The sequence below is a fragment of the Drosophila yakuba genome, chromosome 3R (assembly GCF_016746365.2).
Source record: "Drosophila yakuba strain Tai18E2 chromosome 3R, Prin_Dyak_Tai18E2_2.1, whole genome shotgun sequence".
In the NCBI taxonomy this organism is placed as follows: Eukaryota; Metazoa; Arthropoda; class Insecta; order Diptera; family Drosophilidae; genus Drosophila; species Drosophila yakuba.
Genome location: NC_052530.2, coordinates 20,456,025 through 20,472,969, shown reverse-complemented (window position 1 = coordinate 20,472,969; position 16,945 = coordinate 20,456,025). Strand labels below are relative to the sequence as shown.

The following is a 16,945-nucleotide window of genomic DNA, read 5'->3' as shown; positions in this document are numbered from 1 at the left end:
CTGTCAATTCATTTCGGATTTCCCCTAAAATATACGACGAAAGCACCTTCGACACACAATCACCCACACTCGCCCGCCAAAAAGTCAGCAAGTCAATCAACTTTTTATCTCCCGGCAATTTTTGTCAGTGGCTTCAGGCTTCGAGGGTAATATTTTTTGGCAGCACCATCAAAGAACTTGACAGCCACTTCCCATTTTGGCTTAGTAGAAAGCACTCCTTTTTTTCGGCACTCACACACACACACACTCGCACACACACAGACACACAACCTTACTAACACAGAGGCACGGGCACTCGAGAGGACTGACAATGAGTGCTTCTTAAATGTCTGCAGCAGGCGAGGAGGAAAAGACGACACTGGTGTCAAAGGCAAAGCCAAGGATGCTATACAATCTTTTTTGCTTTCTTTTTTTCTTTTTTGTATTCCCCCATTTTGGTGGCCATTCATTTTTTTTCGGGAAAAGACAAAAGATGACAAGTCGGTGGGGCCTGGAGTTTGGGACCAAATATGTTTTTGAAGTTCATTAGACGAATACCAAAAAACACAAAAAAAAAACGAAAAAATCACCCGAAAGGAGACATTCTCCAGAAAAGGAAAAAAAGCATAAACATTTTTCACTTAATACCAGCGCGAGCGTGAGTCCAAGCGCATTTCCTTCTGCTCCCACTAACTCATCAGGAAGCGGCAACTTTTGTTTTCCGACAGCAACAACAAGGGTGCACTGCGCAAAAGTTATGGGGCTTTACCTTTATATTTGATTATTAAATACGTTTAAACTATTAAAACTATTTGTGTACGAGCTCTAGAGATGAAAGGTAGCAATAACTTTATATTTACAAATAGTTTCAGTATATGATGTTTAATAATTATAATTTTGTTTAGGAGGATTATGAAGGATTGAAAAGTATATTTTAATAAAAAAAAAAAATTAAAATTGGTTGTTCTTGTTTTGATCCATATGATATGGAAAATTCGACTTGAATAACTTGGATTAATTTTAAAGAATATAAAAATATAATTACATCTTGTATATGTATTTCATTTCATTAAGGGTTTCCACATGCTGTGCACTATGAACATAAGTTGTTATAAAATTTTTAATATTTATCAAATTAAAAGAATTTAAAGTGTATATTTTGGCTTTTCTGAAATCCCTTGGGAAGCTGTAATTTTCTGCGAGTGGCGAAGCTGCACGAAATATTTCTTTTCTTTATGCGCAACCAGAAACGAGACGAGCTCGAGACCCTTTCTTGCCTTCATTTTTTTTTCGTGGGCGGCTGGGGACATTGCACCGGCAGGGCGGGGGGCGTGGCAGGGGGTGGCCAAAAAGGGGTGTGGAGGAGGGCGGTGGCAGAACGCACAGCTTCTTTGGCGCCCTTCGCTGAGGGCTGTGGCACAACAGGAGGCGTCCCTGGCAAAAGTTGATGGCAAAGTCATAGGAACTTTTTTCACTTTTTTTTCCCAAAAGCCACCCCCTTGCCCTCCGCCCTACGCCCTACGCCCATTTGTTTCGGAGTCCTTGCGCGTCTGGAAAATGTCTGAAAATTGTGCAGACAACACACAAAAAAAATGCAAAAAAAAACCAGAGAAGAAGAAAAATGCAGGCTAGAGGAAGAACAAGAAAAGCGGCAGCAGGTGGCAGTGAATGTTAAACTGTATGATAGCTGATGGTTTTTTTTTTTTAATTTTTGGTGAGAGGGAATGGAGGGGGAATGGTGGAGCGTGGGCGGGTCAGGGGCGGGTTAAAAGGGGGCGGCTGACCGTAAGTGGATTGGGCTGTGGGCGGTGGCATCATCATTAATGGCGACAGTTTTTCGCATTTTTGCTCATTTTACATATACAAAATAATTTACCAAAAAAAAAAAGTCGAAGAGGAAAAGCGAAAAAAATTTGCATAATTGCGCAGAACCAAAAAAAAATGGGGGTGAGGGGTTTGGGCGTCGGGATTCCCCCACAAAAAGGCAAAAAGGATGGCGCGCGCGAAAAATAAATGAAAAATGTCATTTCAATGTCGTTTGCATTTTTTCGTTGGTGTCGTTTACCTTTTGGCTGCACTTCAATTGCAATTTGCCATTGCAACAGCCATCGCTGTCGCTGCCGCTGCCGCAGTCGACGTCGCAGTCGCAGTTGCAGTCGACGTCGCTGCTGCTGCTGCTGCAGTTGCAGCTGCATTTGTTGTACAACATGCATGCATTTGTTGCCGCCTTTGTTGTTCTTGCCGTGCTGCACACGCATGTGGAGAGCATTCATTTGCACCCGAAAAAATACAGCAGAAAAAAAAGGGGGATCCCCAAACCCTTTTTGCCATGCACTTTTTTGTTGCCTCTTTTCCGTTGGCGTTGCAATTTTTCTGACATTTTGTTTTAATTTGTGGCAGCGCCAGCCAAAGGGTTGAATTTTATTTTTTTTCGTTTTTTGCCAGTGTGTGTGCGTGTGTGCCGCTCTTTTTTTTGCGCATTTTTTTGTTGTTGCAATTTTGACGCAACTGAAATGCATTTCTTTCGCCGTTGTTGTTATGCGCATATTGCATTTTTGTCGGTTCATCCCACACCTTTTGTTGGTTTTCGGTCATACGTACATAAGTAAACATACAAAGCACCCGCCCACTTAGCACAACCCCTACAACAAATGTTGGTTATAACTTTTGGTTTATTCGGCAAAGAGAGTTCTTTTTTTTTTTGTGTGCCGGCCTTAACAACAATTATATTTGGCTTGGTAATTGTGAAAACACGTTAATTGCGGTGTGATTCCGAGGCACAGGTCACGCCCATTGTCACGTGAAATTGAGGCGGAAAATAACACGCCGATGTTGGTTTCTTTCATAAATTATATCAACTGAAAGGTGAAATTTTTAATCAGTTAAATCCACGCTATAACGATACTCTTGTATTATTTCTTAAATTTTTATGTGAGTTTCAACTTTATCAAGTAGTTGAAAAAGTATATGAATAAATTTCGTTTAGCTTTAATTATTTATAAGTAAATAAATATTCCACTTAAATTTGTTGCGCCAAAAACTATGCCACACTTTTTATTAAAGCCTGAATTTCTTTTAAACCTATTTGTGGTTACTAAATCGATACCAATTATAAGTGTTTTCCATAGGAATCTATAATCCTATTAACCTATAGATTATTTTGCTACTTTTAAGTATACTACAGATTGAATTTTTGGCATTTTTCAGCCGTTTTTAATGCTTTGAGTCTCTCGATTTGGTTGCGTGCTTGGTGGCCGCCAAAAATGTGCCAGGGACGTAGGTGAAAAGGGGTAGCAATGGAATGTGGGGTTAATGGTTAGAGGGAGAGAGTGGGGGAGGGTGGTAGTGTCGGGAGGGGGGAGCAGGAAGCCGCTGCCGCTGGCTCCGACGGGCGCACAATGCCGTCAACTGTCCCCCGTTCCAAGCTGGCATTTTTTTGTGCACGAAACGTGTATGTGTATGTGTGTTGACAACGTCGAATGCAATTTTGTTAAAAATGCATTAAGTGCATGTGTGTGTGAGTGTGTATGTGTGTGTGTGGGTATGAATGCAATTGCATGTTTGTTTTTGTTGCCAATGCAGTCCGCCCCACAGCGCCTACACTTGATGCGTGCGCAGCGAACCCACCACCCCCTCCTTTGCAATCCTACACCACCCATCCCTCTTACTCCCGCACACACACACACACACACACTTGTGCATACATCAACCCATACAAGAGCCCAGTCCCAAACACACACACGCACGCAAATACACATTCATTGCAGTTGCATTTTTTCGGAAGATATGCACTCATTTTTTTTGCGACGCTGATGTCGACGTCGACGTCGCTGCAGCAGCAGCTGCATTTTTGTATGCACTTACTTCGTTTTTGTTTCTATCCCGCTCACTCACGCATATAACGGCAATCAGGCGGGTTAAAAAAAGAGGTTTTAAGGACCTTTTTATACCCTGTTTAGCCAAAACAAATACGTAACTATTCATCAGCTGATTAAATAGGTAGTTGCATACTTGCTCATAAGATGATAGGGACACAGAATACCCTGCAACTACAACACTTGCTTAGGTTTGTATTTGATTTCTACTTAAGTTTGTTTTTTAGAAATAAAAGCAATGTTTGCTATCTTACTTTCCTTGTTTCGAAAATATATTACTACCATATTATCCTATTTTAATGGGTTGTTCTAATGGCTTGTAAGGTCAACTGTGTCAATATAAGTAATGGGTGCAGAACAATCGAGCATTGCCCAGTCGCAGCACCACCCAACACTTATTGAAATGACAAAAATATGGCAAAAAATGGGTAAATGAGAGTGGTGATGGAAAAGAGCAGGGAAAATAAAATAACGAAACCGAGCGGGATCCATGAAAGCGTTAAAAAATTGCTGCCCTGCAACAATAACAATCGCAATGGCCAGTGCACGCATTAACCTTTTGTTGCTGTTTTGGTTGTTGTTTTTTGTTGTTGTTGTACCTTATATATTTCGCTCATTTTTTGCACTTTTTATTGCTGTGTGTATTTTTTGGGGCCAAATGCAGCCAACTGCGCTGCCGACGTCGGCGTCAACGTCAGCGTCATCGTCGTCACTCTTTGCCAGTTATTACGTTCGCAATCTCTCTCGGGTACGTTTTTTTTTCGGTGTTTCGGTGTGTGCGTGGGGAGAATTTTTCGTAAACGAAAAATAATGAATATATACCCAGCGACAATCCCAGCTAACCGCCCCACCCCCTCCTGCGCCCCATGCCCCCATCTATAAACCGCCGAAAGTGCATAGAAAAAAGTAGCAAAGAAGAAGGACCAAAAGTACGAAAAACACTGGCACTCATACACAGAGAAAAAACTAGACTGTGTAGGTAACTAGGCTTCAAATGTTTGGTTTCTTTGAGTTATACACTATATATTTTATTTTAATTTATAAACCTCTTTTTGTGCTATTTTTTACTAAAATCTGTGCTAGTCTAGAAATAATTGTTATCATGCGTTTTAAAATAATTAAAAAAATATAAGTATTTTGCTCATAAATCTACAATGTTCCGTGTTGAGATATTTCGAGATTAAATGGATTTGAAATGTAACTCAAGCCACAATTTGATTAATGAAACCTTCTTAATTGAGTAATTATTTTCGAGACTATGTATTTTTTCAGTGCTGACACACACACACACACATTAAAACACACACACATAGAGAAAGTAAAACGCAGCTTGCAAAAAAAAAGCGATCGATATGATGCACTCATTTTTGTCTGCTGCGCTGGGCGACGTCGGCGTCGCTGCCTCAGCTGCAGCTTCTGCTGTTTCTGCTGCTTCGAGGAGCGACGCCGTCTCATCATCCTCGGCATCGGCAGCCGGAAAAAAATCTGTAATAATAAACGCTTGACGAAAAAAGGAAAAACTCCAAAAATTGCAGCGTCAGTGGCTTTTGTGCTTCAAGTGGTTTGATGGTCTGAGTAGGCGGCTGGCTGGGGGCGAGTGGCTGCTTTCTGGGCTGCTGGGGGGTAGGGGGGTGCAGGATGTGGGGGCATGGGTCTCGGTCATCTGCTTGGCCCCCATTGATGAACACTTGGTTCGATCGCTTTCTAATGGCCTCATCACAGGACGAGAAGGGCGGGCAAAACTATAAAGCAAACTGGGGGAATCAATAAAGTTCTCAAAAGGTAAATAAAGTCACTAAAATATGTTTTCTTTTCGATTAATTCTAGAAAATGAAACTCAAAATTATTAACTCATCTAATAACTTGTTAAAAAAATCTCGTAAAAGTCCAAAGTTTCCTGACTTTTCCTCGTTTGCTTTTCCTTGGTTATATCTGACTTGCCATGTTCCCATCGCTCCTGTTTTACACATCCTCTAACCCCCTTGTGTATTCATGGGTTTTTGTACATTTTTTTGACACATCCTTCTTGCGTTTTTTGTGTTTTTTTGTGTGACAATTAAAATAGGTGTACGAGATGGTGCATGGCGACGATGGCGGCTGCTAACAAACACTTGGCCATGCTTTAGACAATAGACGAGGACTCGTGCTTTGCGGCTCAAGTGGCAGCCGCCATCGTTGCCACAGTCGCCGGTGCATCAGCAGGAGCAGCGAGGAGAATGAACCAAACCAGCCCAAACCATAACCATAACCATAAGCATAACCAGAGCCAGAACCGCAAACAACGAAAAATGCCACCGAAAAAAGTAATGACAAAAATTGCTGGGAAGTGCTGCGAAATTATGCACACGCTCTGTCGTCTGAAGTGCACACCTACACAGCTACACCTACACAGCTACACCTACACAGCTACACCTACACAGCTACACACCTACACCTATACACCTAAGCCGAAAGTAATAATAAAAGGTGCTGCTCAACATTTTAGAGTAATTAAAAATATAGCAGGTAACAACAAAAAAAAAAAAACGAAAAAGCGAATTGAAAAAAAAGATTGCGGAGCCGCTGAAGGAGTTAAGATGCAGCCACACAAAACGGAATACATAAATCCAGCATTCTTCTTTCTGCTAACGTATATAATCTTACTCTTGTTTCTTTTTTTATTTTTGGAGATTTCATGCAAATTTATGCAGCCCACCTGCCTTACGCTGGTAATTAAGCGTGGCTGCAACGGGGCGTATGTGTAATTTTCGGCATCGTTTCATAAACCACACTCACTCACACGCATGGGCAGTGGTATAATTGCACAATTTTTTTACATAGGCTCACAACAATAAAGCTTCAGCTGCCACAGCATCACTATGTGTGTGTATGGGTGTGTGGGTGTGCGGGTGTGCGGGTGTGTGAGTGGGGTTGCCCCGTTAAGTATGCTACAGTAAGTGCAGTGTCAGAGGCGGCAGGGCAGCGCCCAAAGTGCAATTATCTCATGTATTGTCTGGCACACGATTCGGTGTTCTTTCCGGTTCTTTTCGGTGAACATATACCCTTCGATGAATCTAAGGTAATTCAATATTTTTATTAATTTTGAGCAAATATTTTTGCTTAGTGAAAAAAGAATAAATAAAAGGTAATCTTTAAAAATTTGTTTTTCTTACCCAAAAAAAAAAATGAAAATGGTAAAAATAAACCATTTATAAAAGAGTATTGCACATTCGTTTAGCGCCGAACAAATTGTATAATTTCCACCTTTTTTTCTCTTTTGGGTATTACATGAAATTCCTTTTTTTGTATGTACTTTTCCGGGGGTTTTTTAATTTTTTTTTTGGCGTTTGCGCAGATTGCCAGATTTATATTGAATACATGCTTATACATAGGTATTTATGTGCTGCAACACCCCCGCCCGCCCGTCAAAAGCGGAAGGGGTAACCCCAATTCGGCACTCACCTGACGGACTTCACATCGCCGCTAATCGATGAGTTCGGCGATGGTTTGCTGCTAAGATCGAGCGGTGCATCCACACTGGGACTCGGTGTATCTTTGAGTGCGGGACTGATTGCGGCGGCAGATACTTCTGAGGTAGTTGGCGTTACCGCACTAGCGATCTGTTGCTGTTGCTGCTGCTGCTGTTGCTGTTGGCTGGCCAGCGAGTTGATCAGATTGAAGTCGGCCAGCAGTGAGAATTGCGCCAGCTGGGCGGCCATCGAGTCCATCGATGTCATTTTGGCTGCCCGCTGGGTCAGCAGCTTGTAGAGTTCGAGGGAGTTGGCGGGTGTTGCCGCTGCCGCTGCTGTTGTTGCTCTTGCACTTGCAGCAGCAATGTGGCGTGCCCTGTTGCCACTGCTTTTGTTGTTGCTGCTGCAACTGCTGCTGTGGTGGGGCAGTGATGCGCTCGAGTTGCTGTCACTGTCGTGCTGCGTGGACAAAGTCGAGGGTTAATAAAAGTTCAAGGCACTTGCAGAAAATGTCAGCCAAAATGATATATTCAAAATAAATAGTCGAGGACTTATTTTAAATGCTACTTTAAGCTCTGGATTTGCATATTAATTATGAATTATTTAATTAAGCACAGAAGTATTTAATGAAATATATTCATTTAACATACATATATATTATTTCTTAATTTTAAAAGTTCGTAATTCATTAAAAAATAAAAATATATAATAAAATCAACATTTTTTTGATAGCAAAGGGCTGTATTTCTTCTTCGCGTTACGTGCAGTTTGAGGGATAGTTGACCCACCTGATGAATGTGGCTATTACTAGTGCTACTACTAGTGGCAGTTGCTGCTGACTCGGCCACCAACTCGCCCTGGGCGTTAACCGTTAGCAGGCGACCGTTAACACAGAAGTTGCACTTGGCCGACGGTCTCCAATCGATGGGTTCTGGCGGTGGTGATGGTGTACTGGTGGCACCCGGTGTTGGTGTACGTGATGAATCGTGTGATGTTTGGTTGTTCTCTGCATTTCGCATAGGATTAGTAATCTTTTGGGGCATTTCATAATGCCGTTTACTCACCAGAATCTTCTTCCAGTAGCTGGCTGCCGTTGTGGTGCTGCTCCAGACGGTGGTTCTCTGTCTTACAGTGGTTGGGATTGCTCTGGCTGATCGCCTTGCTGCTGTGGTTGTATTGCGGTGGCTCGTCCTCGGAACCGTCTATTGCTATGGGCTGTTGCTCCTCTAAATTCAAGTGGCTGCTCGTCAGTTGCTCTTGATATTGTTTCCATTGCCTGCGACCCATAAATTCTTCAGCAACGCGTTCTAGGGCTGAAAATGTAAAGAAGATAAATTGTTAATATACAAAATTAACTGAATCAACGCAGAAATGAAATATATTTGTTTTTTTTCTTAAGGCTAAGTTCCAGTACATTTATTATTCAAAAAAAGTTCCTGAGCAGTTCGAGAATGCTACGCCAGTTGCATGGCTTAATAAACTATAATTTGCCTAGTGGTGGCAATTAATAAACCACTCTTTTTATTTCTTCTTCAGTTGACCCAAACCCTATTTCTGTGCAGCTCCTGGGAATTTTAGCAGACAGAAATTACTTAATTGAAATGCAATGCCACTAAGTATAGGAGAACAAATGCATGAAGAAAAAATACTGCAACGAAAAAGAAATGGCATATTGTGATGGTTGCACTATACTTAAAGGGGGGCACACGCTGCGTATGCGTAATTATTGAATACGAAATGTGTGCGAGTGGAAAATTGATAGATTTGTATGTTTGCATTGTGGCTGCATTTCCCGGACCTTCCAGCCTTCTTGGCCAGCCAGAGTGCAGCTCTAATTGCCGCACAAAAGTTATGCAATTTAATGCAAAATGCATTTGGCCACGGAGTGCAAGAATATGTGGTTTTGGAGCCTAACCCCACCACTTGAAGGGGCAGGCATGCGTGGCTCAAAAGCAAAACTTTTGCGCTTATGGCATAAGGCTACGCGTCAACTCACACGAAATGCGAATTAAAGGAGGGCCGGCCCAAGAAAAAATTATTTATATATATAGCAGACCAAAAAATATGAAATATACATACATATATGTATGGTAGACATTGGATATCACTGGCATTTTGTAGCGTTTTTACTGCCAAAAAAAAAAGTATAGTTAAATAGCCCAGGTTAGACTTTGAACCGGAAGTTGCGAGGAAGGTGCGTGCAGAAATTGTAGCACCCCCATGTCCTTGTCGCTGTCCCCATCGTCCTGGTTGCGCACAAGTGCGTGTGTTCGGTGCGTGCGTTTGGGGAATGGCAACTTGGGGCTGAAGTGGAGCAGCAGCAGCAGTAGCAGGATTGGGCATGGGGATTGGGGGAAACCATACCCAACTGCCGCTGCTCCTGCTGCTGCTCATTCCGGCGCAAAAGTGGAGCGGCATGTTCAAACTTTTCGCAGTGTAAAAATTGCATTGCTTTCCCAGCTGCAGCGGCAACTGCAGTTTTTTAAGCGCTCAAATAAACAGGGTCGTCGTCGCCATCGTCGTCGTTGTTTTAGCGCTTCGGGGGTTGCGACGTCAACGTTGCGCCACCGCCTACCCGCCACGTTCTTTCCCCTAACCCCGACACTCCAACTGCCGACTTTCCACCTGCCGCACGCACCGAAAAAAAGGCGAAAAAAACGAGGTGAATGCACGCACGGAACGTACAAAACTCAAACTTTAAAATGCAACCAGTCCACAGACACACGCCTGCATTTTGTCGTTAAAAAATGCAGAGTGCACGAAAAGGGATCTGCACGATACGTAAATGCTCTTCAGCTGGAAGAGAGCCCAATGGAGTTTAGGTTGATTGTGAAAGCTTTGTAAGTAATACGTTTTAATACTGATTTATTATTTAACATTTCGTAGTTAAGTTGTTGGTTGTTAAATTATTATTAGTTATTATTTGGTAGAAGATATTTAAATCATAGTATGAACGATATTTACAATAACCTTTTGGTTTTCCCCGCTAATTCCAGTATCTTATGCATAAAACCACGTCCCACCAATCAATAGATTTGTACCAATTAGTTGGGACTTATCCACTCCCACCTCGTTCAATTTCTGTAATTCCCATTCATTACAAACCGAGCTACAAATTGCAGTCGGCCAGCTGCGGACGCAGGGTGCGTGTGCTTTTTAGCGAAGGAAAGCCTACGCACAGGCAAAATGCCAGGGGTTCCTCAATTCCTCAGCTGGTGCTTGCTTCTCCCCTCTCCTCCCTCTACAGATGCACCCTCACACACACACACACATGCATACATGGGGAATGCACGCAATGCACTCACGCACACAGTGTCAGTGTCTGGCGTGTTTTGTCTCTGGCTGCACGAGTGTGCGTTTGTTTTGTGCATGTGGTCGGTGCGACACACATTGCGTATGAAGATGACGACGACGTCGACGGCCGCAAGGCGGGATTTCAATGCTGTTTTCGGTTTGGGTTTGGGTTATGTTTCAGTTTCTGGCTATGCTTCTGCTTTTGCTAGTGCTCCTGGTCATGAACAGGGGTTTCTGCTGAGTTCTGGGTTCTGCTTCTGGTTCTGGTGGTGCCAGCGCCATCATTGCTGTCTGCCCGCGTTCACATTATGCCAAGCAAGCGGCGCCCGAATGTATGCTAAATAGAATTCTTCACCAGGCGCCAACTTACAGTGGCACCTCGAGAAGAGGTCCCTAACTATCTATCATCTGCATACCATTAGCCACCTACAGTCTTGTGTAATAAACTGCAATCTAAGCTGCCAATTCAGCTCCTAATTGCTAAGCTCTATGAGTCTGCGTTATGCCAGCGATCACTGTACATAGAAAATGGAATAAAAATGGGTTTATGTCGTTGGTTTAGACGCTGTCGATGGATGGGTGGTATGACCTATGACTGGGTGTGTGCATGTGTGAGTGTTTGCATAGGTGTTTAGAGTGTGTGTGTGTGTGTGTGAGTGTGTGTGCGAGAGAGTTTGCCATTCAAGGCAACGCAACGTGACACGCCAGGTGGCGAGGTGTATGGGAATTGGGGGGATCGAAGGATCGGGCTTTGGAGCCGTCTGCCCATCCTGTCAGTTGGGCTGTCGTCCTGTCTGTCTGTTTGTTTGCTCTGGGGTCGTCGCTGCGGTGCGGTGGCCTAAAAGCTACAACAACAACAACAACAACTGGCAACCGACTGGCAAACAAAAACGAAAGTGCGTTTAATCAAAGTTAGCTATTAAAGCCAAATGGCTAAACTAATTGTGAATCGCCGCAGCGGGGCGTATGATTTATTTGCATTTTGTGTGGCATTTTTTTGTTGGCTCTTTTTTTTTTTTTTGGCCCTGTTGTCGTTGTTGCTTGGGGGTCGGTTGGTAACTTAAACTACCTCACACTAACCGAAAAAATTGAAGCAATTAAACACGGAAACTCATTTACACACACACATACGCTTAACGAAATGCAAATGGCATGCGCCATGAGAGAGACAACGCATGAAAAGTGGCAAAAGAAATGGGCAAAACGGCAACAGCAACAGCAACAACAACAGCAACCGCTGCAACAACAACTGCAACAACGACAAAAAAAAAAAAGAAACGAAAAAATGCAATTATCGATTAATGTACCACATTATATGGCCCATGTACACATGTACACTAGTATGTACGCTGAGGCCTGCAAGTAGATAAGCCCTTATGTACACATGGTACTTATGTACAGGCATCCATAGGTATGCTCGGCCAGAAGTCATTAAAAAAATGTGTGTGTGTTTTTTTTTTTTTTTTTTTTTGTATTTCAGCCTCGACGGACTGGCTCATTGAGTTTTATTCAATTCTCATCCTTAAATTTTATTTTCGGTGTGCTGTCAAGTCGTTTACATAAGCAAATTACAGTAATGACAGTACATAATGTAATGTCTCATTGTTGGAGTTGTCATTTGCATTAAAAGATGTATATGAATATGTATCCATAGATTTATATGTAGCTCTTTTTTTCGAGCCATGTGCTGCATTACCCCTGCCAAGAACATTGCACACACAGAAGACAGTAACAACGGCAATTTGACATTTTCCTGCAGTTCGCCTCGTTTCAGTTTTTCAGTTTTTCAGCTTTCAGCTTTTTGGCGTAATGCGTGCCGTAATCAAATGTCAAAAGTTACCGCCAGCCTTGGGGGCGCATACGTAATATTACGTATACGCAGTGTAATATTCGCCCCATAAATTCTGCATTAGTTGTGCCGCAGAAAGGTGTTGGGCACATGGCGCAGTTCACAGATAATTAGATTCTAACCGCACGTGGATAAAGTTTGATTGGCCTATATAATAAAATCCTTGGCGTTATTATTTCTATTGAAAAGTCTATAATTATATTTAGCTAAAGTCGCAAGAAGTTGTAAGCAAAGTAGACACTAGAAAATCTTTTTATTTATGAGCTCATTTCTTTCATGCCTTCAATCATATTGCATTTCAATAAAAATAGCATACATAGCATATCATGTTATAAAAATACTTAAAAATGAGTTTAAAACTCCAACTGCATTACATGCAAACCTATTAAGCACACACCCAAAAATGATTTTAACGCGAGGTGCACCAAAAATTCTTTAATTAGAAATTCAACATATTGTGGTTATTCTTGCCGCCGCGACACGCCATCGTATTTTGCATAACATTTTGAGTAATGTCTAATGTCAACGTACTCCCATCTATGTTCGGGGGTGGGACCAACTGGTTTTCCTCGGCCAAAAGGCCAAAAGGCGGGGGAGGAAAAGAAAAGCCAGCTTGCCAGGTTGGCAGCCGGCCGGCGTCACATGTCCTGCCGCAACAACAAATTGGTTGAAGCGGAGCGGCAAGGACAAAAGGGAAAAGCCAAAAGTGCAGCTAAGAAATGAGTTTGGCTAAATCACAAAAAAGTGGCAGCGGCAATGCGTGGAAAAATAAGGGGAAAAAGCGTGGCTGGCACTGAGAAAATAAGTTTTTTAATTAAATTAATTTATTTTAATTTTATATCCAATTTGTTTACGATCTTCTAGTTATTTTGATTTTTAAGAATATTCAATTAATTTAGTTTCTTGATATATAAATAAGTTAGTTTATAAATGGGTTTTTTCCAACGTGCATATTTTTAGGTTCCGTTTTTTGAGGCTCTCCGGTGGAAAGGACATGCGACGTCCTGCGTGCCTGGGGCCCAAAATTGTGGCCAACTTGTATGGCTAAAAAGGGGTTAAGAAAGGGGCAGTGGCAGCGCTGAAATGTAAATGAATTGCACTAAATGCAAGGACATACGCAGCACACACACACGAATACACGGTTTTAGATGAGTAGGACAATTCTAAGCAGGCAGCGTTGACAGGACCTCCTCTTCCTGCTCCTCCCTGCCCCTCCCTGCACCTCCCTTCCCCTCACCATACCCACCCTTCCCAACCATTTGAGCCATTAGCAACCCTTGCACAAACTAAAAACGCAACCTACCCCAAAAAATGAAAAGAAACTCGGCAAACTTGTCGCATATGGCAATTTACATACTGACAACATCAATACACATATGCACATGGTGATGTGTGTTTTGGGTGTGTGTGTGTGTGCGTGTGTGCATCTGTGTGTACTTTAGGCTTTTTGTGTGTCACTTTGGCATAGAAATTTAGTCGCTGTCGTCGGTTTTTCAGCTTCGTTGTGGGGCAAAGTGGGCGAAAATTAGAGAGGCAGAAGCAAAATAAATTCGATTGCCTCATTCGGCTTGGCTCGTCTCGATTCGGCTCATCTTGTTGTTGTATGGCTTTTTCGGCGTGGGTGCATCCACACCCGCACACCCCTTAACCCCTTAACCCCCACATGTTCGTGCTAGCGTTGTCTCGCTCTAATGCGCTTTCGTATGCACTTTTCGGCCTGCATGCAATTTGATTGGCCGCAACATTTTTCGGCCAACAGGCAAACACACAAAAAAAGCGGTACGTGAAAAAAGAATAAAACCTAAAAACTCGGAAAACTCGGGAAACACGAAATTTTGTTCGTTTCGATTGCATTTGATTGCATGTTTGTTTAGGCTGCAGTTTGCTGCTATTCGACTGCAATTGGCCGAGAAGGCCGAAAAGGAAATTGGGCTGGCCGAAAAGAAAAGTTGCCATAATTGATGTGCAAATTGCTAATTGCAGGTGTCGTATCGCCGATTGAAGGGTTATTTCAAGTGGCTTTAGGTGCAAAATGGAGGGTATAATTTTTCGGCTTGATTGCTGTTCTCATATCCATTCGTTTGAGTGTGGCCCAAACCAATATATTATTAAGCGAAAGTGTGGGGAGTTATTGAAGTGTCCGCGTACTGGGAATTATCGATTATGTATCAATCATTTGCATTGCCTTCGTTTTAGCTTTTACCTATTTATAATTCGATACATTTTATTTTTATAAGCAGCTACAGTTCAAGAAACCAAACAAAGAAGATATCTGGCTTTAAAAGTACTCTTAATAATAATGCCCTCAGTGTAGAAATATTTTTAAAGTAATTCATAATGCTGTTAAATTGATTATGTTTCTTATCTTGTTATTGAATCCTTGAAAACTTTTTCCTTTTTCCAAATCTTGTTATTTTGAAGAAAGTTTATTGTTGAATAAGTGCAGTAATAAATTATAAAGATATTAATATTATTTAGACTTATAATCTATTAGGTGGTATATGCACGTAAAGCATTATTCAAAACTGGCTTAAGCCCTTTAATACTGACAAATTGCATTTGTTTATAAATGTTATTCTTTATATTTTCAGCGATTGCGTCTCCATAAACCCAACGAACAAAGCAGTAAAATAAATATTCTAAGTTCAGAAGAAGGCCACGAAAAAATGTTTTTAATATAAATAAAGTTCGGGCCAAATAGCGACATAAAAAACCAAAGGCAAAGGCATCAGGCGAAATTTATTGAAATGTAAAATGCCGAGAAATGCAATTTCCGCACAAGTAACTGCAGCAGCACAACAGCAGCAGCAACAAGAACAACCTACACAATTACCGAGAGCCACAACAAAAAAAAAGGGAATAGCTATACAAATATTAAAAAAAAGAAGGGGAACCGAAATAAAAAAAGCAGCAAGTAATATGAGAATGGCAAGGGCGCGGATAGAGGACATTAAAGTTCCAGCAGCAACCAAAGCGGCAGCAACTGTGGCAAAAAGAATAGATGCGCTGCAAGTGCTGCATGCAACATCGCAACAGCAACAGCAACAGCAACAGCAACTGCAGCAACAGGCGACGGCCGTGGACCGAACCATTAAACTGATGGCATAATACAAATGGGGCACAAACAAACAAATGCAGGCGGATATATGTGAGGATATTGTGTGCGGAAAGCAACGTATATAACGGATATATATCCGTGTACATTAAGTGGAGCAGACTGGCGTGCAACAGGCGGCAGCCAAAAAGTATGCAACGCACACAGTCACAGCCATGGCAAACAAAACAAAACCGGCTAAACAACTAAAACTAAACCAATTCAGGCGCTCATTCATTCATTGAATTCGGAAATTCAATTTGGTTAGAAAGAGCCAGCGCATGGATGTGCGAGAGAGAGAGAGAGAGAGAGAGAAAGAGGCGGCGAGGAGCCACAATTGTTAACTACACAACGATGTGCAATAAAACGTGGCCCAGAGTGGGTGGCACATTTTATTCATGGATTTAGTTGAATTTGCAATGAATGGGTTTTCGGCTTAGTTAGACTCGTGGACATCCAGACATCCAGACACTCCGACATCCAGACATCCAGACTTTCAGACAGCCATGAAAAAGAGCAAATGATGACATAGAACACACAGCAGCAGCAGTTGATAGAACAACAACAGCAACTACGACAAAACGACAACAGAAACAGCGGCATTGGCATTTCAATTTAAATGCTCTTCAGCAACAACAAATGCCAACAAGTGGCAGCCAAACTATGGTAGTCAAGTGAAAGAAGGAAAGCGCTCGCTTAAATGATCACTGGGAGAAAAATGGAGTAGAAAAAAGCCATTTAAAAATGTTGTTTAAATATTAAGCATTCTGTAATGTTTAGATATAAAGCTAATGTAAATATATACCTTCTAAATAGGTTTTTGTTAGTTTAAAATCAAACTAGGGCTCAGTACTTTTTCTCAGTGCTGCGCAAGGTGTTGTGGCACTCAACAGTTGTGTTGCCAACACCAGTGGCCATGAATGAGCAGCAGGAGTAGCTCCGTTCTTGGTCGAAAGCAGACTCAACTTAACTCATCTTCACTGGCCGCCGTCAGTTAGTCAGTTGTTAACAGGAACTTTGTTTTTGACAGCCAAGTTGAAGTCGAGTAGCTGGTGCCAACCGAAGTCGAGGCTCTAAATAGACAATTTCCGCAGCCGCAGCAGCCGGGCGGCATCAAAATGGCAAAAGCGCCAAAGGGGATGCTCTCCACTTGATGGTGCGAGTGTGAAACCAATTTGGGGGGGCCACTTAAGTGTCCTTCACGTTTTGGGAATGGCCACCGAAAAAGTGCAGTGCTGCAGATTTTCGCTTGGTAAGCGCAATGATGGCGTGATACGTATACGCCGCGTGGAACAAAGCGGGCGCACACAAAAAACAGCGAAAACGATAACGAGTATGTGAAGTGGCAGGACGTGGCAGGATGCTTCTTGCCACTTCACCATATGTAGCTAAAAGTCAACCCGAA

At 42.2% G+C, this 16,945-nt stretch overlaps 1 protein-coding gene across 1 annotated transcript in view; it reads right to left on the bottom strand.

The window, feature by feature from the left end:
* Positions 1-16,945, bottom strand: part of LOC6537679 (mushroom body large-type Kenyon cell-specific protein 1) — a 68,264-nt gene that overhangs the window by 10,970 nt on the left and 40,349 nt on the right. The window contains exons 3-5 of the mRNA XM_002098188.4: positions 8,368-8,616; positions 8,092-8,309; positions 7,296-7,762 (exon numbers count right to left, since the gene is read on the bottom strand). Of these exons, the coding sequence (XP_002098224.3) occupies positions 7,296-7,762; positions 8,092-8,309; positions 8,368-8,616 (934 nt within the window). The remainder of the gene's footprint in view (positions 1-7,295; positions 7,763-8,091; positions 8,310-8,367; positions 8,617-16,945) is intronic.